Source organism: Drosophila tropicalis, unplaced genomic scaffold, assembly GCF_018151085.1.
Source record: "Drosophila tropicalis isolate 14030-0801.00 unplaced genomic scaffold, ASM1815108v1 contig_593, whole genome shotgun sequence".
Classification (NCBI taxonomy): domain Eukaryota; kingdom Metazoa; phylum Arthropoda; class Insecta; order Diptera; family Drosophilidae; genus Drosophila; species Drosophila tropicalis.
Window position 1 is genome coordinate 6,876,240 of NW_027173070.1, and position 26,210 is coordinate 6,902,449.

The 26,210-nt window shown below is 33.2% G+C and overlaps 1 protein-coding gene and 2 non-coding genes across 3 annotated transcripts; 2 read left to right on the top strand and 1 right to left on the bottom strand.

Moving 5' to 3' along the window:
* Positions 1–3,039: 3,039 nt before the first annotated feature.
* TRNAA-UGC (transfer RNA alanine (anticodon UGC)) lies at positions 3,040–3,111 on the bottom strand. Its single transcript has one exon. It is a non-coding gene; the product is annotated as a tRNA-Ala (tRNA).
* Positions 3,112–3,470: 359 nt separating this feature from the next.
* On the top strand, positions 3,471–3,542 carry TRNAA-UGC (transfer RNA alanine (anticodon UGC)). The gene has a single exon. It is a non-coding gene; the product is annotated as a tRNA-Ala (tRNA).
* A 2,990-nt stretch (positions 3,543–6,532) lies between these two features.
* Positions 6,533–24,791, top strand: LOC137577443 (Na(+)/H(+) exchange regulatory cofactor NHE-RF1). The gene is made up of 2 exons (XM_068290912.1): positions 6,533–7,173; positions 23,482–24,791. The coding sequence occupies exon 2, from the start codon at positions 23,499–23,501 to the stop codon at positions 24,447–24,449; it is 951 nt and encodes a 316-aa protein (XP_068147013.1). The 5' UTR covers positions 6,533–7,173; positions 23,482–23,498; the 3' UTR covers positions 24,450–24,791.
* Positions 24,792–26,210: the final 1,419 nt, after the last annotated feature.

A 26,210-nucleotide genomic window follows, 5' to 3' on the forward strand; every position in this document is an offset into this window, starting at 1 on the left:
GCTCATAAAATAGTTTGGAAATTTAAATATTGCACAATATAATTTACTTTATGCTTGTGGGCTTTGGGGAATTGAATTTGCACGCACGCACAATTGAATTTGAATGCAAAATGGCTACGATATCGAATGCATTATTAATTTACACACACATACACACGCACATACACGCATACTACTTATTATGTACATACTGAGAGACAGTTGCAGATGTCCTTTCGGACGTCATGCGGACCCATTTCTCTCAAACCCCATTCGATTCACATCTTTCTACAACTGACTATGAGTATTTAACGGAAATATGGTTTTTCACTTTCCCAACTCGCACGCACACAAACACCCACACTCGCCCACACACACACAGACGCACACACACACACAGACGCACATATACACAATTCGAGATATTGATGATATGAGAAAGAGAATTTTAAATGTCCGTTTAATGTGATTAAGTTGAGGGTCTTAGGGCGGACTTTGTCACATGGCAAGGTAAGGTAGGAGTAAGCTTTTCATATCCTCAAAAATTCTTATCTATGCTTGCAACAGTCCGCATTTGTGGTTGAGTAATTAGAACAGCTGCCATAAGGGGCACGCCAGCAGGGGCAAGGATTTTCAACCTTAGGGTCATACGATTATGATAAGCCATATAAGTGTTTTAAGGGGCAAAACGGATAGAGCATGGACTCTGTTAGTGTGTGTGTGAGTGTGTGTATGGAGGGTTCATGACTTTGTTAGTGTGAGGATCGAAATGTGTTGAGACGATAAAACGATAATAATTGAGAGCTTTATTGCATTAGCAAAGGATATAGCCAGTTAGCCATGTGATTTGGTATCTAACAAGAGAGTACTTCCATTTTAAGCTGGATATCAAATCATTTCAAGGACTTGAAGGATATGAGGCATATGTGGAAGAGTAAAATTAATAATTTAGATATTCATAAGATAAGAAGCTTATATCTCACATACATACATATGTAGTTCAAAATCACAAGAAGTTTCAGTAGAATCAAAAGCAACCTGTAAATCCAGATACTAAATGATTGCAAAATGTATTTTTAAGACCAATTTGGCAATTCGTTTTCTATTTTAACTATCAAATTTCCACAAATTTCCCCTTTCAAAAGAAAAAAAAGTTCCTGAGGTTTACTTACCAGATGCTAGTCCTAAGTGGAAGCTGAGATAAAATGACTTCGCTTTCATTAAATATATATAATATGTCTCGAAAGTCATCAGAATGAAAATGGTAATGATAACCATCTAAATGTATCTTCTTTGACAAAATACTTTTTAAGAGAGATCGGGAAAACGTTTTTAGGATTTTAAAATATCTTTATATTTATTATCTATTATTAACATGATTGCAAATTAAACCGACTTGAGGTCAGAGTTTTAAAGCAACAGTGTAAATTAGAACGGTATTCGTCATCATCAGATTGAACCTTCTGAATTGGAATGCCACACTAAGCTAGAAATATTCAAATTTGTTGTTGGCATTCCTTTTGAAACTAAACCAAAACCAGGCTCAAATTTAATATTAATTGATAACTGCCTATTATTATTAATAATTATTAATTTGAACAAGTAAGCAAAACACAAATAGTTTCATGGTAAAAGTAAAATTGTTCCAAAGGTTTTCAAATAATATTAAATAAATTTCGTACATGGAATGTTGATAAAGCTGGCAGAACTGAAATACATACATTTATATATTGGATGAAGCAATTTAATTCCTGTGAATAGAATAAGCATCCACTGAAATGTGTCCTCCCAGACCATAACCTAGCAAACTTACCGCCCACTCAGAAGTATCATCTTGCAACACACTTTCGACTTGACACGCCCGTCACAAAATTGAGGTTATGTCATTTGTTTAGTTTGTTGCCTCAATTATTTAGCCAGACCAAGTGAAATAGGGGGGTGAGGGGGAATTTAGGCGAAGGGGGACATAAACTCTCTCTATTGGATCCTTGTGGTGTTTATGCAATTACATAAATTTTGTGTGACAATTTCGATTTGGATTTTCTTTTATTTAAATTATGCCTTCAAGTCCATCAGGGGTTATAAAATATTTATTACAATCACACACACACACACACACAGAGACATGTACACACAATCAGAAACAGACAAAAGCCATAGGAGAGAAAGATAGGATACTACAGACAGGATACTGACACGAACAGACGTCGATGTCGTTTTGTGGTAATTAATTTCAATATGCTAGAAAATGTTCAACGAGAACGAGAGAGCATGAGAGAGAGAGCGAGATAAAGAACTAAGCATAATTATATTTATGTGATATGTGTCTATAGGTTTGGGATTTTGATTTTGGTTTCCTTTTTGCTAATTGATGAAATTCAATGCTATGGCCAATGCGAGTGTGTGTGGAAAATTAAAGACTTTCCCAGCAGTCGACCGCAACAAAATCAATTGCCTGTCCAATATTTGTATGTACATTGTACAAAATGGGCAAAAATGTTGCAGCCAAGGGAAACTTGCGGCTCATACAAAATTTAATTTTAATTTCAACTAGGCAAATGTTGCAAAAGTGAGAACAGGCAATTTCCTTTTCTAGAGAAAGGAGTACCAAAACCTCAATTCACACACATACACAGACACACACCCGTTCTATGCCCTGAAGAAAATTTCCTGTACACATTTTAACCACTTGACTGCATTGTGGCTTTTGGCTTAAATGCTTGCCAGAAGTCAACACACACATACATACATACATAGATATATATGTATGTACACATGTCCAAGTCTAAATCCCACTCTCATCGTCTAGTGTTTTTGCCAATTGACATGCAGACCTGGCTGGCAGCCGTAAATCGGTATAAATAATTCATTATTGCCGCCTCGATGCGCATAAATCAAGTCCAAAAACTGAACTGTGAAGCCAAACCAACCCAAGCAGCAGCAGAAGCAGCAAACTCCAGCTCCAGCTTTGCTTTTCGCATGTCTTTCAAACATTTTCAAAATGCACTAAAAACAAGAAAATCTAAAAAGAAATAAAAGACATTTTAAAAAAAATTGTACTGGAGATGCCGGGGATTGAACCCGGGGCCTCTCACATGCAAAGCGAGCGCTCTACCACTGAGCTACATCCCCATGTGACGAGCCAGCGCTCAAAATGCATTTTGGTTGAGCGAGAAAGGGATGCAACGAACTCACTCAAAGGCAGCAGGCAAAGCAAAATGGGAATATTATAAAAACAAATAATAAACAATTAGAAAATATAATTAATTTATAAAAAGTAAATTCAAAAAAGTTTAAAATCACTTTAGTAAATTAATTTACCCACAAAATAAGGCAAACAGAATTAAATTAAAAATATAGTTAAAAGTAAGCTACCTTGCCTTTTTTAATTACCTTGTTCCCATGTCATACCTGAGCTGTGAGTACGGCAATGCTTTCTACCCACCCTACCCTCTGACTTGTATAGGCATTTTGACCATCAACACACACATGGGGATGTAGCTCAGTGGTAGAGCGCTCGCTTTGCATGTGAGAGGCCCCGGGTTCAATCCCCGGCATCTCCAAGTACATTTTTTTTAATGCCAATTTATTTTTTTTTCTCCTTATGATGCTCATGCAAATGGTTTTGTATATAAAAATAATTCGTCGTCTGTTTTGTACGGCTAGGTGAAATATTCCGATTTTGAGATCACAATCGATCGCATTTTTTTCGCTTCTTCGTAAAATCGATAAAGTGATCCATGCTGGTAACAGGCGAACAGCATTAGAGAGCCAATGTCTCTGCTCTCTTCCGCCTTTGTGCTCTGTGTGGTTTTCACACGCCCGCATGATCATTTGTTGTTGTTTTTAGCCTTTATGTAATGTAAAATATACAAGACAGAATGAGATAGAGATAGCCAAGGCGAGAGCCAAAGAACCGTGACAAAAACGCACGCACACACTCGTAAATACTTTTTCTTATACACAAACACAGATGCGGGCCCAGCAATTAAGACTCGTTGTGTGTGTCAGTTTGTGCGTACGTGTGAGTTGGAAAAAACATTGTGCTGGCAAATGCTGTTCGCCTGGTTGTTCACTTAAAAAGATTGAACGATTTTTGCACGGTTTTTTGACGTCCAACCAAATTCATTTTTAGGTTTTTTGAGTTCTCTTTCCATTAAATTGATTCAATGTGTGCGTCTATGTGTGTGTATGGGATTTTGTAGTGGAAATGTAATTACAGTTTCCATGGTGTTTCATTACCGTTGCGCCACGGGAACGATCTTCAAATACCGTTACGCTATTTGATCGAACCAGAGGAAAAAACTTTGATCCCTTCAAAGCGTCTTTGGTGGATCATTATGGTAAGAGCATAAGTCTCTGTCAATGAGGAGAATTGGCTCAATAAATCGTTTTCTTTTTATCTATCGAAGATTATTAAAAGCCTTTCATTAGATATTCACCCCATAGAAATCCTCTCTGTCTCTCTTAGATATCTTAAGCTCTCTTTGGTTGCCACCTGGCATTCCATTTGAAAAGCCAATTTAAATCATTTATTAGCCGTAAATCCCAAAGCTAAAGGCTTAAAAACACAAACTTTATTTCCTCTCGACTGTTTTTTATTTTTTTTTTGTTTTCTTTCCCCGAAAACTTTTATCAGCCTGTCTCTATGTCGCTCTGAAGCTATCTTTGTCTATCCCTCTCCAGTTGGGGAATAAATTTTTCGCCTAAGAAAAAGGTATTTTGCTTAATCCCCAAAACGTTTCACGTTATTTCTTTTTTTTCCTACTCCTTCGTTTCGAAAAGTTGCATTTAATTTCGCGCAAAAATTTCCTATAAATATTCATGCAAATAGAGGGGAGCGGGTGGAAAATAGGGCTCAAGGAAATCCTTGGAAAAGATAAACAAGTCGAAAACAGAACCGACCAAATGCAAAAGGCAGCAGGTGCCGCCCTTCACTTTTAATTAAATGTAAAGAGTTGCACTTTAAAAATACATATATAGACGTTAAATTTTTCGTGATGCAATTTCATAATTGCAAATATGCATACCGAGAACTGCCCCAGTCGCTTCTTCACTCTGAAAAACTAATTAAAACGATAAGAGAACGCGGTAAAATTGTTTGTTTGCCTAAAACCAAGAATAGCCAAATATAAAGTTGGAAAAATAAGCAAAATATATATATGTATATCTATGTATGTATGTATATATAACTTTTGGTTAACTATTTCATTTTTGATGTTTATCTAGCTGAAATTTGCATTGCTGTTTGGTTTGGCCCAACATACATATGTGTGTGTAAATGGGACTGGAAGTCAATTTACTTCAATGGCCCATGCGGAAATTAAATAAATTCCATGAGATCAACCAACCCACCACCCACCCATCCACCGTAACATAATACCGAAACCAAACGGACTCAAAATTGGCAGCTGTCAGCTGTCAATATGGGTACAAGGCCCGGAACAGACCAAAGTACAGTTTGTCCACAAAAAGCGAAAGGACTTACTTTTGGCCAACAATTGTTAGCAACATATGTTTCTATGTACATATGTAAGTACCCCATAAAATTAACTGAATGGATTTTCGCATTGTCTCACTGGTTAAAAATTTCAAGGATGCTGCATATGTGGTGTACCTTCATTTCCTGATGCCCATTCAGGTAATGCGCTCAGTTGGAAGAAACAGTGGCTAGGTCCGATAAGAAGCATCCTCGATAGACAATGGGCGGCATGGGTATTAAATACATGTGCTTGAGAGTGAAATCAAATTGAATGACAAAAGCGGCCAAAAGCTTCAAGGCTTAAATGGTAAATATGTATACATATTCATATCGAAAATGAAATTGCATGTGGCCAGGGATTAAGACTTATCAATCTGAGCAAATATCAAGGGTTTTTTATTGCTACTTATAGATATGGATATTTCAATTTTACTAATTTAAATTTTTAAATACAAATGCATAAAAGACTTCAATTTTTTAATTGTACATTCTTTTGGTTTAATAAACGTTAGTGTTAAAAATGTAGATACTTAAGAAAGAAAACTCTAAAGTTTTGTAAAATTTACACTGAGAACTTCTATAACAAATATTTTGCTAGACGAATATCCCAATTGCCATTACGTTTTTAATAGTTTATTTTCGGGAATATTATTATATTTAAATGTCTAAAGATTTATGTTGGTTTATAAATTTATTATAATTTTTAGTGAAATTAGACGAAAACACAGAAATTCATATAATATTCTCTGTTTTCCGATTTTTAAATTGAATATTTTCAAATATCACTCGGTATTTATTATTTTATTTGCAATTTTATAGATCGTCTAATACTTTGGCCAGGGACTGTATTGAGTAATGATCTACTAACACTTGAGCTCCCAAAGCTAATAGCTTTTTATTTTGTGCGCAGACTTAGTTCAATAACTGTAAGTTATACACGTTTCTTCAATAAAAGTAAACTGGCAACACTGATGCTCTCTCTCCTTGGCCGCTCTCTCTCTCTTTTTATCTTATTCTCTCCCGCTCTGTGCATTTGTAGCTTTGGCGCGCGCGTTGCTCATTTCGTTTCCATATCAAGTTTCGAGCTCACCTGGTCCTCTTCTACACACGTTTCTCATTTGGTAGGGACTTGGTTTGGGTTTTTGGGCCTCTCACCTGTGGCTTTGCAATCAGTTACGAATTGCCCGCGAAAACGTTAACAACGTTTCGAGAAAAAGAAACCCGCGCCCAAGCACTTCGTTAATAGAAGAAGCAACAGTAACAACAACAACAACAACTAACAATAACTGTTTCAAGTGTTTCGTACCTCTGTGTCCGTGTGAGTGTATGTGTGCGTGTATATGCAATATCCCCACCCGCGCTCCCTCCAAACACCCTTTTATTTTGCGACACTCTCATTCTCTCTTTGACGATCAAAGAGTTATTTTTCGTGTGTGCAAAGTTATTCGTTGTTGTTGCACTTCATTAAAAGATAAGTAAGGCTTAAATTGCAACAACAACAATATCAACAACAACAACATCAACAGAAAACGCGTGTGTACGATATCATTCCCGCCTTCATCCATCACCTTCAATCCACTTCACTCAGTGACAACAATTGCATACAAAAAATAAGTTTAACAACAAATTGCAAACAACACTAAAAGAAACACAACAACAGCAACAACAACTACAAGCAACAACAAGTTGGGAATTTTTGGTTTATTTCAAAGGTAAGTCACACAGAGAGAGAGAGAGAGATAGATAGAACTAAGCATAAGGCAAGGAAACTAGAAAAATTAATATGCATGTCAAACCTCAGTTATCCAGCCTTGATACAGTTTCACATGCATTGGATCAACAAATTTGAACTTGAAGTTATTGGCAAATTAATTGCATTTGTGAGGGGAAAAAAAGTTAATTATGTATTTATTTAATTTAGATAATTCTATTATTCTAAGCTACAATTTACGCTACCATTTCCCACATTTAGTTTGTAGTTCTCAACTAGTTTCAGTTTGGAAGGAACTTTGAAATTCATAAATCTCTTTTGATAAATAAAACATGAAATTAAATAAATTTTACATTTATTTGATAATGATATTTGATAATGATATCCTAGGACTAAAAACTTTGTCCACAAAGTTTAATAAATATTATTTTTTATTGTTCAGTCTGATATATGTATAATTCTGTGTTTTTTTTCTAAAGATGTTTTGCACTCTTAGTTTTAAGCTTAATTTTAGACTAATTCAGATTTCTAATAATTTTTGAAGGTTTTATATTTGATTTAAGTTATTATTGGATCTATATTGAATATATAGTCTAATTTTTGAAAAATATAAAGTAAATTCTTTAAAAATTTTAGGTATTTAGATTTTGAAAACATGTTCAGTCTTTCAGCCATCACAGGAAATTGTTTATTATCTATTGCAATATCAGTCGAAATGCCAAAAACTCAATACTAATAAATTCCTAATATGATCTGAAATAAAAATTCTATTTAAATACTGGAATTGTTTCTTGGAAAAACTTTATTTGCTATTAATATGATGTACAAAACGAATTTCGTTCCAGTTAATAAAATTATAACTACAAGGTTTCAGTATAACTCGAGTAACTAATTATAGATTTCTCTCTAAATATCTTGACAAATAAAAAAAGGACCAATCTTTAAGCCCAGTTTTCAAGAGAAGAACAAAAAGTTCATATTTATTTGTTTCTCTCTTTCTCTCCATTCGATGGCAATTGAAAATTAAACTAAATAGCATAACAATTTGCAAAAGCAATAAGCAAAAAAAATGAAATGTGCAATTATATTTTATAATATTATTTATCTTTCAATTTACAAATCACGCGAGTGAGAAGAGAGAGAGAGAAAGAGAGAGAGAGAGAGAGAGAGCAAATGGGAGAGTGTGTAAGCCACACGCAAAAATTAATAAAACTAAATCGAAATTAAAAATGTTTGATAACAACAAAAAAGACAAGGCAAATGGTGTTGGGCCAGTTTAATGGTCAGACAACAAGAGCAAAAACAACAATAATAACAACATAACTTACATAATAATTGTTTTGATTTATTTGCTGTTGTTGTTGTTGCGGCTCCTTTTCGCTGGTGTTGTCTTAACCCCACAGCTAAGCACCCCACCTCCGCCCCTTTGTTGATCCCCCTTTTACACATACATAGTTGCTTAGCTGTTGCCCCCTCCATCAAGACATTGCATAAGGCCATTTTCGAATGCGACATGCATGCGATTTTTATCCCCCTCTCACCCTCTTTTTCACCTGCTTATTTCTATGATACCCTTCATTAAGCGGCATAGCTCAGCTAGCGCTTGAGACATGTCAAGATCTTATAGATAAATTAAATAGACATTGATCTGTCTTGTCTATGAGTTATTTCGAGATATAATCTGTATATTTAACTAATTCCATTGAAATCAATTTCTTTAAATTTTCAAGTCCTTGATACCATTTAAGAAAATATGCTAAATTGTGATTCAAGAAATAAATATTATCCTCGAAAACCCTTAACCACGCCAATCGAAGATTAAATCATTAAACACATAACTTTTCAAAAGAACTATAGTTATCATTTGATTTGAAACGGATCCAAAGTTGGTATATTTTTGGGATATTTCTTCTTCCAAAGTTTGTTTTATTAATTCTTTAATTTATATGTTTGTACTTTTCTTTTGGTTCTGGCTTATAAGTTGGAGTAATTCTAATCTTGAATTTGATTTTGAAATAGATTTTCTGCCTACTCTTTGGGTTGATTGATTCACTTTTTCCTCTGCTCTTTCTATGTCACAATATTTTTAATATTGCTTATTAAGTCCTGTGACTATATAAGATAAGAGTATAGAAATCCGAGTATTAATGATATTAGCCCGGCCCTCTCAGTTGGTTTGTGTCTCTTTGTCTTTTCTTTAGCGTTTGCTTCGTTTTAACGTTTTATTCATAATTCGCTTTCAACTTGGTTAGCAAGTTGTAGTTGTTGTTGTTGGCGCAGGCGTGCCACTCCTCCTTCTGCCCCACCTCCACCTACTCTTCCTCCTCCTCCTTCCCTCTAATAGCTCTGTTGACCAACCAGTGACAAGTCTGGCTTTTGGTATGCCAGCTATGTATCTTTTGAATCAGGTTTCTTTTGATGGTTTTTTACTACTATGATTTTTTTTTCTTACTTCACCTGATTTCTTATGCATTTTTGTCGCGTGTATTTCTAGTTTTTTTCGTTTGGGTTCTTCTTTTTTTTTTTTCTCCTCCAAGGCAGAAGGGGACCAGAACTTGTTGTGCTTGTCACTGACCAGGCCAAACTATGCTAATTCAATTTGTATCTTTACCATTTAACACCGTTTCACTTAGACAGATTTTCGCAGTTTTTTAGCGAAACAGAAACAGAAATTCCAAAAAAAAACTGAAACGGATTTCATTCCATATCTCATTTCGACAATGCAATTCGCCCAATGCCTTGGGCATTGTCTTCATTTCATCATCATTGCCGGTTGATGCTGAAGGCGTGTTTAACAATCAATCAAAAACTTAAATAAGCACTTCATAAGATGGTCACCCCAAAAAACTAAGCAAAAAAAAGAAACGACACTTGTAAATTTATCAAATTGCATTGACAGCCAAAAAAAAAAAGGAAAGAAAAACCCAACTTGAACAAGTAAAATTTATGTAAGCCATGTGTAAAGGAAACTTCATTTATTTTTTTGTATTCTAGGCAAAATGTTTGAGTCTTTCTATGTACCTATATTTGATTGTGAGTATGTATCTGTGTTTCAAGTGCCCCAGAGCTGACGACATTGCCAGCAAGAATAATAAAATAAAAGTGTTAAGATCGCCTCAAAACCGAAAAGAGAAGCAGGCAAATATTGAGAGGGAGAGAGTGGCCACTTAGAAGAAGCTGTAGCTGTGGTAGGAACCTGGTCCTAACCGAAACAACGTAAAACCAAAAAACAAAAAAACCTAACCAACCAACAAAAAACATTCTGATTGTTGAAGCTCCTCAAAAAGCATTTTTCAGCCGGCAATTTTTTGCTTACCCTGTAATAGCCAATAGGGTTATTGAGGGGTATATTAACTTGGTTACGGTTAATCAATTACTAAACATTTTCTTAATTCTCTGTTATAAAACTTAGGTACAGTTCTCTTCAAATTAACTTGCAGCTGCGGCTTTGGTTTAATATCAGTTAAAAAAATCATGACCAAAACGTAAAAAAAACGATTGGTTATGGGGAAAAATGTTTTTGGGTATAGTAATTTTTGTTTTTTCTCTTCGGAAACCTTCCTTTCCACTGCACTGTAAATCATATTGATGAAATTGGAAATAAAAATGAAAATCTGGAGTATTTTTGGAGTACAAAGTTCCTGAGTTAGATGGGATATACCAATCATTCCCAAGTAAACTTGATTTCTTTCGCTCACTTTCAATCTGAATGTATTTTAAATTAGTTCACAATTCCTAATCATTTAAGTATATCAATTTCATTTTAAAAAAAGGTTAAAAATTAAAAAATATTACAAAAATAATTAAATTTTTTTAAAATCGATCTAAAGTTGTGTCTTCAAAATTGGCGTGCGAAAGTCTTTAAAGATTATTTTACAGGAAATCTGGGTAAAGTGCCTCTGTTATTCAAAGATTTTTAAGTTTTCCTTAAGGAAAACCATTTTAAATAACATTACTATTAAAAGTATTTAAATATATTTTCCTTATTTCTAAATTTCCTACAAATTGTTTTTAAAGACTTTTTAATTCCAAGAATCTTCAGATCTCGAATATATGATGAAGAGAATTATAGGGTATTGAGTTAACTTCCTCTCGTTGCCGGCACCCTTCTTCTTCCGCTACCTTTACCCCTTTTCCTCTTTCACTGTCTTCCCTTTTTCGTTGCGTTGAACCGCCTCTTCACCTCTTTCTCTACCTGGCAAACTCATCTTTCTTGTTTTTTTCGGTTTTTTACGTTTTTTTTTTTTTGGCCAAGAGCTTGAGAAAATAAAAATTGATTCTAGAACCAGTTTTGAGTTTTCGGTTTTGTTGGGATCTTTGAGACTCTTCTCGGTTGATTCTACTTGATTTTGGAGTGTGCGTGTGTGTGTGTGTGTGTGTTTGGTTCGGTGTGCGTTATTCTCCAAAGTATCTTTGGCTTTTATACTTGGTTAGCTGCTGCTGCGTGCTTGCTGATCGTTTTAGGCGTTTCTTCATTTATTATTATTATTATTATTTTTACCCTTTTGTTCACTTTTTGTTGTTTGTGGTATGCCCTCAACCTCAACAACAACAGCAACAGCAGAGGCAACAACATTAATAACAATAAAAAGCTTTCGTTTTCATTTGTTTTCGTGGTCCATTTCATTATAATTTATACATAACTTATATATTTCTCGTCTCTATCTCTCTCTCTCTCTCTTCTCTCTGTGCTTTTTGGAAAGTTCCCCTTCAACCTTTAACAAAAAAAAATAAAAGATAGTAACGAATCTTGAAACTTTATTCATAAATTGTTGCATTTTAGATGAGTTTCTTTTTATGAAAAAGTCTACTGCGTCAATATTGCAACACTCTTTATAGGAGAGAGATGATCTAGACGATCTTGATCTTGGGAATCTTAGATTTTGGGAATTTATGTTTAAAATTCCTGTCGGATGAAGAGTGTATTTGGGTTGTTTATTACTAAGTGCTTAAATTTCCATAAACAAAATCGATTTTCTGTTCTTCCTTCCGTCTTCAGAAGCTTTTCCTTTGTTTGGATTGGTATAAGATCAAGTAAGATATGTGTATTATGGTATATAGGACGAATTCCCTTTTCTTATCTTCAAGTTTTGTTCTCTTTTCGTTCTAACCGCAGACCGGGATCAATAGTTTTAAGCTGCACTAAATCTTTAGAACGCTATTTCGGTGATCTTCACTACATTTGTTTCAGCCTTGTCAAGGTTGCTCTGCATCTTAATAAAGTTTTAATAACAATAGACTTTTAAAATATAAAGACTATTGTTATTAAAACTTTATTTTGGGCATTCTAAACTTTTGTTTGGTATTACAAAATTCCTTTCCAATTTAAACTTGGGATTAATGGTTTTAATTTAGAAGGCACTTCCAAAAAGCTTAGCTAGATCCTCATCAGAAAACCAACTTTTCAACTTAGTTTATAACTAAAACTTTCTTCAGATACTTAAATGATAGACTCTTTATGCCCAACTAGAGCTATAAATCAATCCATTCTATTCCAATTAGTGCAGGGTATCTCAAGGTCGACAAAAAAAGTCTGCCTGTCTGGCTATTGTTTTTATTTTTCATTCTTCAATCTTCCTCAATATAAGGCCTTGAGAACATTAAAAATTCAGTAATAAGTATTCGTTGAAATAACAACCGAAAAAGCAACAACAACAACAACAAAATGGCATAATAATCAACTATGCAAAAAAAGGCAACAACAAAAAATTGAAAAACTTTTGCAAATGAAATGATATATGATCGTTAAAAATGTATTCAATCAGTTGGGTTAGGTACTTGGTTAGTCGAGGAAGCGACGATGCTTCAGTCAGTCTGTTGAAATGCAATTGTCTGGATTTTCCCATGTCACTCAACGAAAAACAACAACAAAAAGAGGAAATATTGTGAAGTTGTTGGTACTACAATGCAAATTTTTAATATGGGAATACAAACCCAAATATATTTGCTATGTGAGTCATAATTTGGTTTATAAAAACCCAACACAGAATAAGTCATTAATAAAAGTTTTTGCTAATTGAACTGAAAAAAACGTAACTAATTAATACAAAAAAATAAATAAATAAATAAATGAAGAAAAAATTTAAGTTATGGTTGAACAACTCTGCATCTTAACAAGGTAATCTCTTAATTGCGCCGAATTCATTTTAGCTGTTTAGTATTTGTGACTAGTGATTCTATTGACGTGATCAACGTCACTCAAACTCGTATTTAAGACAAAGTAGGAAAATGTTTAAAAAACGTCATTAAATAAGTTTCAAAATTAGATTCGTTTAAATCGAATTCATTTCATATTGAAGACATGGAACAGCAAATCAAATATTGAATTGAAATTTATCAGTTTTACTCTTTTGGAAGGTCCTTACATAAGAGTTAAGGAATAACTTGGGGAGTTTGTAAAGTTCTTGCCAACATTTTGGACGCTTACTTAGTTTACCTACTAATTCCAAGTGTTACCTTAAAGTTAATGTTCCTGTTTTTACCAGAGGTTCATAAGTTCCACAAAGATTACAAATTCACAATTAGTTAGTTCTTTTATTTAAAAACTTGCGACCTGTTGGAACTTTACTTAGAGATAAACAAAAAAAATGTATTTTAAACAAATGAAATGGACATTTTTTATCCACTTGGCAGATTTATGTAAGCCATCATACAAATTATTTTAGCCTTAAAACAGAAAACAAATATAAAAATCAATCAATTTCAAAGAAACTATTAATATTTATCATTAACTTAATACAAAAATCGTTCAAAACTAAGAAAACTATTAAAGATTAGCAAGAAACTCTTTTTACAAAGGATGCCAATTACGTGTAATATAAAAAAATACAATAATTTTAACATTTTAACATTTTTCTATCCATAAATAACAATATATATAAAAAACTTTTTCTCAAAGGATATAAAAAACACGTTTATAGGAGTTTCTCAAACTGATATTTTAGAGCTCTGACTAACCTCTGCTTATCCTAAAACATGTTTGCAAATTAAGGGCATAAAAAAAAACTATTTATATTAACTTTACTATGGCAATTAAATTTAAGTTATGGAAATGTTGGTAAATTCAAAATAAAAAAACCAAATGCTCATGTTTCCTCTCACTTGACTAATCGTAAAAATTCACAAAAACCTTTTCCACTTTAAGTGCAATTAATATAGCTGGCTCTTTTTCTCTCTCTCTCTCCATATATATCGATCTTTGTCTGTATATATATATAGTATAAAAAGTGAATTTATAGATACTTATGTAAACCATTCACATTTCTCAAATGATGCATCACGAGTTGAGTAAAAAACAACTTATGACAATTATAATTCAAAGGCAAACAACAGTAAAACAAAATAGAATGTCGATAATACTTAATAACAAAAAAAAAAAATTAAGAAAACAACAACAATAAATAAGAAAAACAAAAAGAAGAAGAATGACTAAAAAGTTAACGTAATAAATTAAACAAATGCTGACGACATCGAGAGTTTTACTTTTCAAGTGTCGTCTGACTGAGATTTTTATTTTGTAAATATATAATAAACGGTACTTGAATGAAATCACGGTAGAAAAATACTTTCGCTATCACTAAAAAAAAATCAAATTGTAGTAATCATATTTCACTTGATTTAGATAGTTTCGGTAGTTAAGTCTTCTTTCTACCCCTGTTTCTCCTTCTTCTCCTCCTTCAAGGTTCTGAATGCGAATTATTAATTTTCTGTTGACTTTATCAACCACAAAAGAGGAAAAACAAATTTATTGTCTATCTTATCTTTCAGTTAAAACACGGGGTAAATAATTGCTCAAAGAACACTTTGGTCAACAAACGAATATTTCTGATATGCATATAATTAAAAAGAAAAAACCTAAACCAAAACGATGACGTCAATTTTATTGGGAATATTAACTTTTGTCATCTTTTTGGCTTTATTTCTGCTGCTTCAAGGGAGTGGGGAAAGCCATTTACAGAGAAATAAAAAATTGATTAGCATCTTTGGGTTTAGTTTCTTCTGAATTCCCCAAAAGTCAGTTAATGCTCGATAACAACTGAAAAATACCAGAATATTGTGGTAACCGGAATCGACTTGAAAAGGGCATCAATTGGTAGATGATGATCTTTTAAACTCTTAAGGCATTTAATTGGAGGCATTTCCTTAAATGGTTAAACTAGAGTAGTTAATGGAAGTGTAGCTAAGCCTTTTCAAGTACGTATGACAACATTGCGAGTGTTAAATAAATATTAAATTAAATGCAATCGACTACTGAATCTTTATGCCTTGCAAACAATGAGATACTGAATGAAAATATTGACTTGATCTTTACATTTGTCACATGTTTCGTTAGTTAAACAATTTAAATGCAGTTCATCAGTTTAGCTTACGGTTTAACTGACTTTGCTGTAATTTCAAGCAAAGTTAACTCTATTGAAGTAAGAAATACTTAATGAAGATCTTACATAGACACTTAACCGAGTAAAAGTATTAAACAAATTGTTGTTCAGCTAATCATAAAGCCTTTGTTTAATCGTAATTTTTCTAAATAGATAAACAAGTAAAATTTCTCACAACTTAAGAATTTCTGATTTATTTTTAGATGATTAATTTATATTACCTTCACTTTAGATGTTTTTTTTTTTTATTATAGATCTGAACTCTCTATTTTATTATGTATTATATTTTAATGTAGCCACTATCAAATTGTAATTTATATTACTTCATTTTTTATCAGCGAATCTTCAAGTATAATGTTAAAAATCATATAAATGATCTTTAAATTTAATAAAAATCAATATATTCTAGGAAAATAATAATAAATAATCTATTAATTTCATTATTTATTATGGACAAACATACATTAATTTAAAACAAATATAAAGCGAAAAGTTGTCTCACATTTCATTCTAGAATTTGTTATAGAAATTACAAGAAGTTCTATAGTCGTACATATTTGGTTGACTATTATAAATATTATAAAATTTATGATAATAACTTTAAAATAGCCAGAGAGTTATATGCATTGGGTTATATGTACATATTTATTAACAAAATCGAACCTATTTTTCAGAAAGTTTTCAAGTTTAGGGTAATTTGGGGTCACCGATTGCAAATATGACCCAGGATTCTTAAGATTCTAGACGCAAAATGGTGTATTAAGAAAACAGAAGCAAATATAAATGATCAATATATTAAAAGTACAAATGATAATTATAGGTTTTAAATTTTCTTAAGTCTAAGATTAATTGAAATCGACTGACTGTGAGACTAATTTTTGCAAATGTCAAACATATTTTCATATCAAAATGGATATCGATGAAAAGGGAGAAAAAGGAAAACTCTCTGTTTTGTATTTGTGACTTCGTGGTCATAAATATAGTATTCAATATCAATCAATAAGATCACAAGAAATACATAATACTTCGATATATAATATAATATAATATTTGATAACAAAATATATATTTTAAAACATACTTCAGCATATGTCAAATATATTTCGATATATCTACTTATAATGATCTGCTCCACCAAATATCAATCTGCCTAAGAATTTCATCTTATCCAAGTTATTTATCTCTGATCTGTACATGTGAAGTGCCATTCGTAAGCAAAGGTCGAGTATATAACACCTGTTAAATATCTCGATTGAATAGACCCTGTTAGTGTACATTGTAAGCGATTAGAATTAAGCTAGTTAATTGTTACACATACATACATAGATGAGCTTTGGACAATTGTTTTCTTTTTGTATTTGTTTAGTGGTTATCATCAATATAGCAATCCTGCGCTTATGTAAATATATTATTCAATGTCTCCCTTTCATTGACTACGCCCCTGTGCACTTATTGTCTGAATGACTGGGCTGGCTGTGTTTTGTCGCCTCGGGCGCCTGAGAATTGTTAGCAATACTTTGTCTGACTGAATCTGAATGGTTTTTTAGCTGGGAAACTCTGCAAAACTGGTTATGATTTGTTGTTAGTTGTATTTTTTCTTCATTTTTTTTTTTGCTTCATTCTCTCTATCGTTTTTTACCCGTTCTTTCTTCTCTGATATTCAATGACAATGGCAAATAACAATTGTGGGGTCGCTTGGCACCTGCAGTTTGAGAAAAATCAACAGCAACAACGACAACAACGACAAAATCAAATATAAAAGAAGATGCCTGGCATTTAGCATGTTAATCAAACTGCGTCAATGACAAACAGGCCAAGTAAATATTTGTTGGAAAAATAGTTATGAAACTTTTGCATGGGCCATAGCCACGGTATGTAAATTGAAACTGAAAACGAAAAAATGCTTACAACTCAGTGAAGGAATGTGCAACGAGATTTTGTCTTGGAATAGTTAGTAAAAATAAATATTAGGGGGGAGTTTTGGGCTAAGAAATATTTCTATTCCTATTAAGAAGGTTTAAAGACTAAATGAAATGTCTAAAAAAGATTAAAATCTTGTTAAGTGTTCTATTATTTATTTCCCAATTCAATCTTAAGAAAATTTTACCCCATTTTTACCTTTTTGAATTGGTTTAATAAAATTCTATTTGTCAAGTTTGGGGGTTCTCCTTTTTTTAAAAGTTTCGAGAATTGTAGAAAACTTTAATTAAATTTGCAATCAAGCATGAAGAACACAGACACACACACACACTCATACACACATACACATATCAGTCCCTTCCTCTCTTCGTCTCTTTGTTCATCTGACGGCTCGACTTGACCCTCCTTCAACCCGCCTAGTTATAGTACATAGATTCCATCTATACTTCTCCATTGTTGTTGCTGCTGCTGTTTGTTTATTTAAGCGGTTTCTCATCATTAAAGTAAATTAGCCGTTAGGTACAGATACAAAAGCACAGGTAGAGACGCACACACTGTACAGGTACACAACAACAATATGAACAACAACCAAATATGTAGTTAGTTGATTCCGACGCGATGCCAGACAACCGACAAAAAATTCAACTATTGTCCCATAAAACGTGTCGTGTGAGTGCGGCAAATTTCTAACAATAATATTAAAATCTAAATTTAATTTCCTTAAGTCTCAAAATTATTGCCAAATGATAAGTTTAGTGTATATATCTTTATTTTTTTTACAAATGATAAGATTCGGGGAAATGTATGCAAAGTTCAATGAGATTTCATTCATATTCGAATGCCGAATGAATAAATGAAGTTTATGTGAGAAATTTGACAAGTTGGTGCTAAGGAATGAATGACTCATAGTATGACAGAGATAGATAAGTGCGATAAGAAGTAAAATCTTTATATAATATATGTAAATAAGAACTTGGAAATTGATATTTGGGTAATTTTTTGTGAGCTTGAAGCTCGAGTTTATTGCTACTTTCTGCTTTAAAAGAAGTTATAATACCCATTTAATGATAGTGACTTTTAAATTCTATAAAGTAACATAGAACTATCATCGATAAGTTATGATAAAACAAATGTCAAAAAATAAACGGTTTAAGATGTCTGGTTTTTATCTACTTGTATCAATAAAACATAAAATATGGGTAGCCACATCAATTGAGGAATAATATTAATCAACGACTGAATCAATCATTAAAAAAAGAGACATCTCAGATCTCCGATTTCCGGCTCTAGGTTCTATCTAAATTGAAAGTGTGTGAGTATATATTATAGTATTTTTGATGTACTTTTTGTTCGCTTTGTTTCCATTTCAATTGTTTCATAGCCTCAGTTCCGCTTCCTAATAGAACAAAGCGGTGAGGGGAGGAGGGAAGAGTGAGAACAGAGAGTCTATAAACCCACATGCGAGTATTAAACAATTATTATTATTATTAATATTACGTGTCTTACCTATTATTGTTGATTTTAGGCAACTATTTGTTGCTCTTTTTTCTTTTTTACTTTTCGCTTCATTGTTTACTTTGTTTGTGAATTAAAAATCGCTTACAATTGAATATGATGCTGGGATGATAATGATTTCAAATGGAAGGTGGCGGCGGCGGTGAAGATCAAGGGGAGTGCCAGGGGTACTCAAGGTCGAGCTCATCTCGACTGACAACCAAAATCAAAATTGTTCAGTAAATTAAGCTAATGTTAATACTCATAAATCTTATAACAAAAAAAAGGCACCCTTTCCCTTTGCCTCGCCACCTTTGTGAATGATTCAACAATATTTGCACCCCAAAAAAACAAAAAAACCACAAAAAAAAAACACAAAAAACATTATAATAAATTTTAACAAACGCGGAAAACAAAATGCCTTTTTGTAAATGTTTGTGCCTTTTTTTCGACATAAGGCTTGGCATTTTCTTCCCTGTTGATTTGAGTTCAGGGTCGTTGGAAAGTTTCGCGTTATATGAACCTACATATTACAGCAATTATATATGACTGCATATATATGACTCTCTGACAAAACGAGATTTGCTTACTGTGAGAAACCGATCAAAGCGAAATATGCATTAATCCGAATCTCTCAGAACTTCCCCCCCGTTGTCAAACTTCCTGCACACGTTGCAAAATTGTGGGAAAAACGATTATCGCAAAGTTGGAAGTTTCCCTTCAAGTTGTAGCTTAGGGGATTTTTTAAGGGAAAACTTAATGTAGAATTTGAATTATTAAACCTTTAAAGCTCAAACACAGAGGAACTTTCCTCGTTGTAAAACTTTCAAATCTTCGAAAGACTTTACTTTGTGAATTTCGAAAATTTTGGCTTTTATTTTTACTTGAGTTCAGGTTGTCAAATTTCACATATGTACATATTCTGAAACCATGTAAGTTTCGTAAGATAGAACTCTTTTCTCACAATATTAGAAATCCTTTAAAGTTTATCAAGTGCTTTGTGACTTATTGATAAATTGCAATTTAAATTCATTCTTCTTCATTATCAAAACTTTACGCTCTTCTCTTTAAACATCCGTTTATTTTGAGACACTGTGGAAGGAAAAATCTCTTTAATAACCTTTTCTTGCTCGGACTCTTATGAAAGATCACGTTGTTAAATTTCTAGCACCTTTTTTGAAACGATGCATGTTGTCAACTTTTACAAGTGTCTCAACTGTGCGAAGATTATTTCGGGAGACTAGAAAATTTTGATCGTAGTACTTGAAAATTAGTAACTTCCTCTTACATCATGTTGCTAAAACTCACACTACCACATATGTATAATAATATTGTGAAAACTCATGGCGAAATTTCTCAAAAAAAAAAAAAAACTTATTCTTGGCTTTCGAATTAGCGTAGACTGTTATGTAAGGACACGTTGTGAAACTAAGCACGTTGTTAAACTTCCGGTAAAGAACCAATCATTGCGAAATTTGAGGAAGTTTTCTAAAGGAAATGCACGTAAAAGCAGCTAATCATCGAACTTGCATTCTTCCATTTTCCTAGGTCACGTTGCCAAAATTCACGCTTCAGTCATAGATACACTGCTACAAAATGAGAACTTCACACAATCTTTCATATTGTGTAACTTCATACATAATAAATATATTTTCTAATGAATATTCTGTATTGTATTCTCTTTGGCGCATTTAAAAAGTGTGAGAAATTGATCATATGGAAATTTGCATATATGCAATTCGCCAACCCGTGACAGGTTGCCAAACTTCAGACACACGTTCTCCATCCCTCTAATCGGATTTACATAAGTTGAAGGTCGCCATCGTCATCCAGTCGTCATAGTGTGTAAAAATTTTAGTTTTAACCAACTTTTGAAAAAAAATATCAAAGAAGTTAAATTCGGCTATGCCGAAGTTTATATACCCTTGCAGTCCTTGACAATAATAATTTCACATGTTCAAAATTTCTTTTCTGCAACTCAATTCATTAATATACAAACAAAACAATTTTACTCTTCATACTATGTACAATTTGTTCTTCTTCTTCCCTCATTCCCTAAGCAAAGCAACGCACGCATACACATACAGTTTATGTAGCGTTGCGTCTGTGTGTGTATGCATGTGCTCTGTTAACAGATGGTGACGTAGTAGGCAGCAAGCAGAGCTGCCGGCAGCGATTGAACCGATTTATATAGACTGTAACTTGTGTTCTATTTATCCGATCAGGGTCAAATTTTGGGATCTGAGATTTTATATCAAATTCTATTATATTGGTAAATTTCATGGGGATACTCCAATTTTTGCAAAAATTTTTGTTCCAGAGCTATATGATATAGTAGTCCGATCCCAAAGATTTTCATACTTTATCTCACCCGGGTAAAAAAAAGCTCCCAAAAAAAATTTCATCCCGATAGCTCTTAAGATGGCTGAGTAAAACGCGTACGCACCGACGGACAGACGGACAGACGGACAGACGGACAGACGGACAGACGGACAGACGGACAGACGGACAGACGGACATGGCTATATCGACTTAGCTTCTCATGCTGATCAAGAATATATATACTTTATGGGGTCGGAAACGTCTCCTTCTGTGCGTTACAAACATCTGACCAATTTTATAATACCCTCTGCAAGGGTATAAAAACTGAAAATAAATCACGTTGCCTTCTGCCCACCGACGCCGCCTCCGCCGCCGATAAGCTTCAATTGTGAAAATCAATTTCTGACCCATGAGCACATGCTAACGGAATTTCTATAGATGGCTTTTGAAGTAGAGCGTACAACAAAAGTTATACTTAAGCACGACCATAAAAATATTAAATAGAATTTGAAGTAAACAATAACAACCATAACACAAAATTCATAATTTTAAGTTTTCATTGTTTGTTTTTTTTGGCACGTAGAATTTGATACCTTTATCGAGTAACATTTGTTGCTGATGGGGGTTGTCCGGAATGTAGGCCAACATATTGCCAATGACATTTTGTCGTCATGTCGCCCACCATGACCAGAAAGAAAGAACATATCAATTTTGATAAGCCTGAGTGTGTGTGTGTGTCCATGAATCGTCCGATAAGCCGCATAATGCTACACTTGAAAAGTTGAATGGACAAAAATTTCTTATCACCCAAAAAAAACACCAAATTAAAGAAAACAAAAACTTACTATAACCATAAAGATATAGATATAGATCGTCGAGAATTACATCATATATGGGCATAATGTTTGGTTTCATCATTTCTTCTCGATCTCTGAGTTTCATTCATTGCTTTGCTGATAAAAATTGAAGGTCTTCAATGTAAGAGAGAAGAGGCAAAGAGAAAAAAAAGCTCATTAAGAATTCTTTTGCATTTCTCGCTTATCAGAAATACTATGTTTAGTTCAAATAAATAAAATTGACAGATGAAATAGAAGTCGACTAGAAACTACGCTTTATTATAGGAAACTGAATGGTTTACGGCTTCTTTCGATATGAGATGAAAGATGAATCTTGTTCAGATGAATCTTGTTTTCATTTACTTTTATCCTAAAAAGACTTGTCATAAATTAATAATTAATAACACAAAATATATAATTGAATTGGCAATGTTACAGTATTCTATTAGTATATTAGTTTTACCGATTCTTTTCAAATAATTTTAATAACAACGAATAGTTTGAGTACTTGTCGTATACGTAATACAAATAACGTATTCGACACGTGACCGCGTTATTAAAAAAGTAATACTTTTTTTTTATGATCTACTTAGTCAAGTGCAATGCGTTGAATTTGGAATGGGCAAAGTAAAATATTCAAGTCCCTTTGGTTATTTATTCATTATTTTACTTATTTTATTTATTATTATTATGTTGCCCAATCTATGGGCATATAAATTTGTTTGTTTATGCCATTGGGAATAAGTATTTATTTAAGAAGTTTCGCAAGTGTTCCAAGTATCAGGATTATCTTGAATAAAACAGTTTTTGGTAAGCTTTGGCTATTATTATTTATCTATTATTCAGTTAACTTTTCGATAAACGCTAAGTAAAATACTTTGAATGAATCTTTATGTACACAAACAAAGGTTAAAGGATCAGTCTTTAGCCTTTGTCCCTTCTGTCTTATACTTAAAGTTCTGTCAACTAATCTGTAACGCAACTTTTAGATCCTCTTTCTCTCTTAATTATACACTCATCGTAAACAGGATTTTTAAAGGATCTTAATAATCCACAAATTTCTATTCATAGAAAAAGGAGTGACCATATCTACAGAATCCTTAAAGCCTTTAACTCTTCTCATCTACAAAAAAAAATTCATTTTAAGGATTTTAACAAATGCAATCTTTTAAGTTCTATACCCCTCCTCGAGTCCCATTTTCTTGAAAGGGTATGAGCAACCAAAACATCATTGTGAATGAGTTTATTCCGCTATCGTCAATGAAGAATGAAGCATGGCTTCAGTGAGGCCTCAGTTTGCTGTAACGAAACATATTCTCTTGACTAATCTGTCCCTTTTTCTCTATGTTGATCTTACAGACACAAACAGCAGAAACATGTCCAGTTCACCCAAAACGCCCACGCCACCCACATTGCCGCCGGGAGTGACGAAAGTGTGTCACATTGTCAAGCGACCCGATTTCGATGGCTATGGCTTTAATTTGCACTCGGAGAAAGTGAAACCAGGACAATTTATAGGAAAAGTTGACGCCAAATCGCCAGCTGAAGCAGCAGGCCTTAAGGAGGGTGACCGCATCCTCGAGGTGAACAGTGTGTCCATTGGCAATGAGACGCACAAACAAGTGGTGGCTCGTATTAAGGCCATTGCGAATGAAGTGCGTTTGCTGCTGATCGATGTTGATGGCAAGGCTCCTGTGCCGCAGGACGCAAAGATGTCATCGCCCGTGTCCACACCAATAACTCCACCACCACCACCATCTGCAGTCAGTGTGAATGGCAATGGAAACCGGTCACCATCGGCCTATGAGGGTACCAAACAGGAGATGCCCGGTGCCAGTGCCAACATAAGTAGCATCAGCATGGTCAGTACCAAACGATCATCGAATGCCAGTAGCATTCAAAGTGGCAGCACTATGAATGCCAACGATGTGGATGTGGTCGACAGAGCCATGCCCATTGCAGTGCCACCGCCCGTTGTTCCATCCAGTCCGCAAAATGGAAATAAGCCCCCCTCATCGCCCATTAACAATAATACATTGATGGCCACACCACCGCCGCCTCCATCGGCCACCACAAACGCAATAAACAATGGCAATGGCTCGGTCTATAGCAGCACAAACGGTAATGGTACATCCGCAGGGACACCATCGCCATTGCCATCACCGACATCCGCATCCGCAGCAGCAAATGTTAACCGAGCGGGCAGCCTAAATTTGCCTTTAACAGCCGCCGAGATGCGAGCGAAATTGGCATCGAAAAAGAAATATGATCCCAAAAATGAGAGTGTGGATCTAAAGAAGAAATTCGAAATTATACAAAAGCTCTGAGAGAGAGACACAGAGAGAGAATATCACCAATCGTCTGGAGATCTATCCAAATCCAAATCGATATATATATATATTAGCATTTTCTCTCTACTTTTTCTTTCTCCAATCTTCCCTCCCTCGCAAGGAAGAACGACAGATAGAAAAAACATCATGATGAATAGAAATGAAGAAGGCACCATGTTATTATCTTACACACACACACACACATACAAATAAAACAACAAAATCTATACAAAAATCTATGTCATAGACACAACAAAACAACGTTTCAAAATGAGAAAGAATAACAACAACAACAACAACAAAACAAGCAAATATTTAGCATATTTTTAGTACGCAAAAGTCACTTATGAACTAAGCAAACGTTTTTTTATATTATTAAGTTCAGCAGGTAACAGCAAAAATATATACAAAATATATCTACCTATATAAATACATATATATAAATATATATATCTGTATAAATTTATATAAATATATATCGTTTTATACAATTGGCAACCTTTTTTCGCATTCGTTGAAATATATGTACTTAGTTTTGCATATACATTTTTACAGTAAATAAAGAATAAAAATAATTAAAAACCATAAAAACAAAAAAAAAAAACCCTATTTAAAATTCTTTTTGTTTTTCAATCCAAGAAAACGATCTATAGATACTCTGAATTGGATTAGAGTAAGGTAAGTCAGAGATCTAAAATAGTTGTTAATCACTTGATGATCTTCTATATATATAATCCCGATTTATTCGGAATGTTTTTATCTTATTTTAGGCGATTGTAGGAAATACTACATGATGGGAACTTAAAAAGTTCATAATATTTAAAATTTTATAAACCGTTTAGTTTAAAAAGATAAATCCTAATTCTTGTACAAGGTATTAAAAGCACAAAAATCCTGAATTTTTTAACATCAAAAAGTTAAACGCTCTAATAGAAATGGGTTACAAATCACTAACAATGCTTTGAAATACAAAAATCTTAAAAAGGACAAATGAAATATGTAACAAGATTGATATTTTGATAAATATGTAGAAAAAATCCTTTGTTAATCGAGAAAATAGTAATAAGTAATGAAAAGAAACAAAACATGCTCCAAATAATTCGGCTGACCATCTTTTATCAATGGTTTTTAGTCTAGAATTCTAAATACCACTACATTATTTGATATAAGTACGATATAAGTACTTATTTTCTGCTGTTATGAACAATCAAATCTACAACTACAAGGTGTCATTAAGATACCTTCTTATAATTCATATTTCATTCTACTGTCAATGGAAATATATTGGCTCTATAATCTATAAACGATTCTTAATCACTTTTTAATCATAATTAATCTGTACAAGTGCATCAAAGAAACATGAAGAATAATCAATAATATAACCCATTGAAAGGGTATCATTAACCACATGCTAAAAATAGCCAGAGTATTGCAACAAAAAAGTTATTTGCTTTTCTTTATTAATTACCGAGTGGCGGCAAAAAATGCTAAACAAACTTTATGGGCAAACAATTTGTATAGAGGCAGGCCTATCTACAAAGCAAAATTTGGCAAAATATAAGAGTTTATATGAACTCTGAGAGTTTGAAACTCTTAAGAGTTTAATACAAAATAAACACCATCAAGACTGCGGTTAGCATATGGTATAAAAAACAAACGTATTTGTTTTAATTAACACTTTTGCAGCTGTTTCAACATTAATTTGTCTACCTCTGAGTTAGTCTTATAATAGTTAAAGGTTTCCTTTAGTGTGTGAAT

Bases quoted from the DNA above. Each gene is read 5' to 3' on its own strand.
- LOC137577443 (XM_068290912.1), top strand. From the start codon at position 23,499: ATGTCCAGTTCACCCAAAACGCCCACGCCACCCACATTGCCGCCGGGA.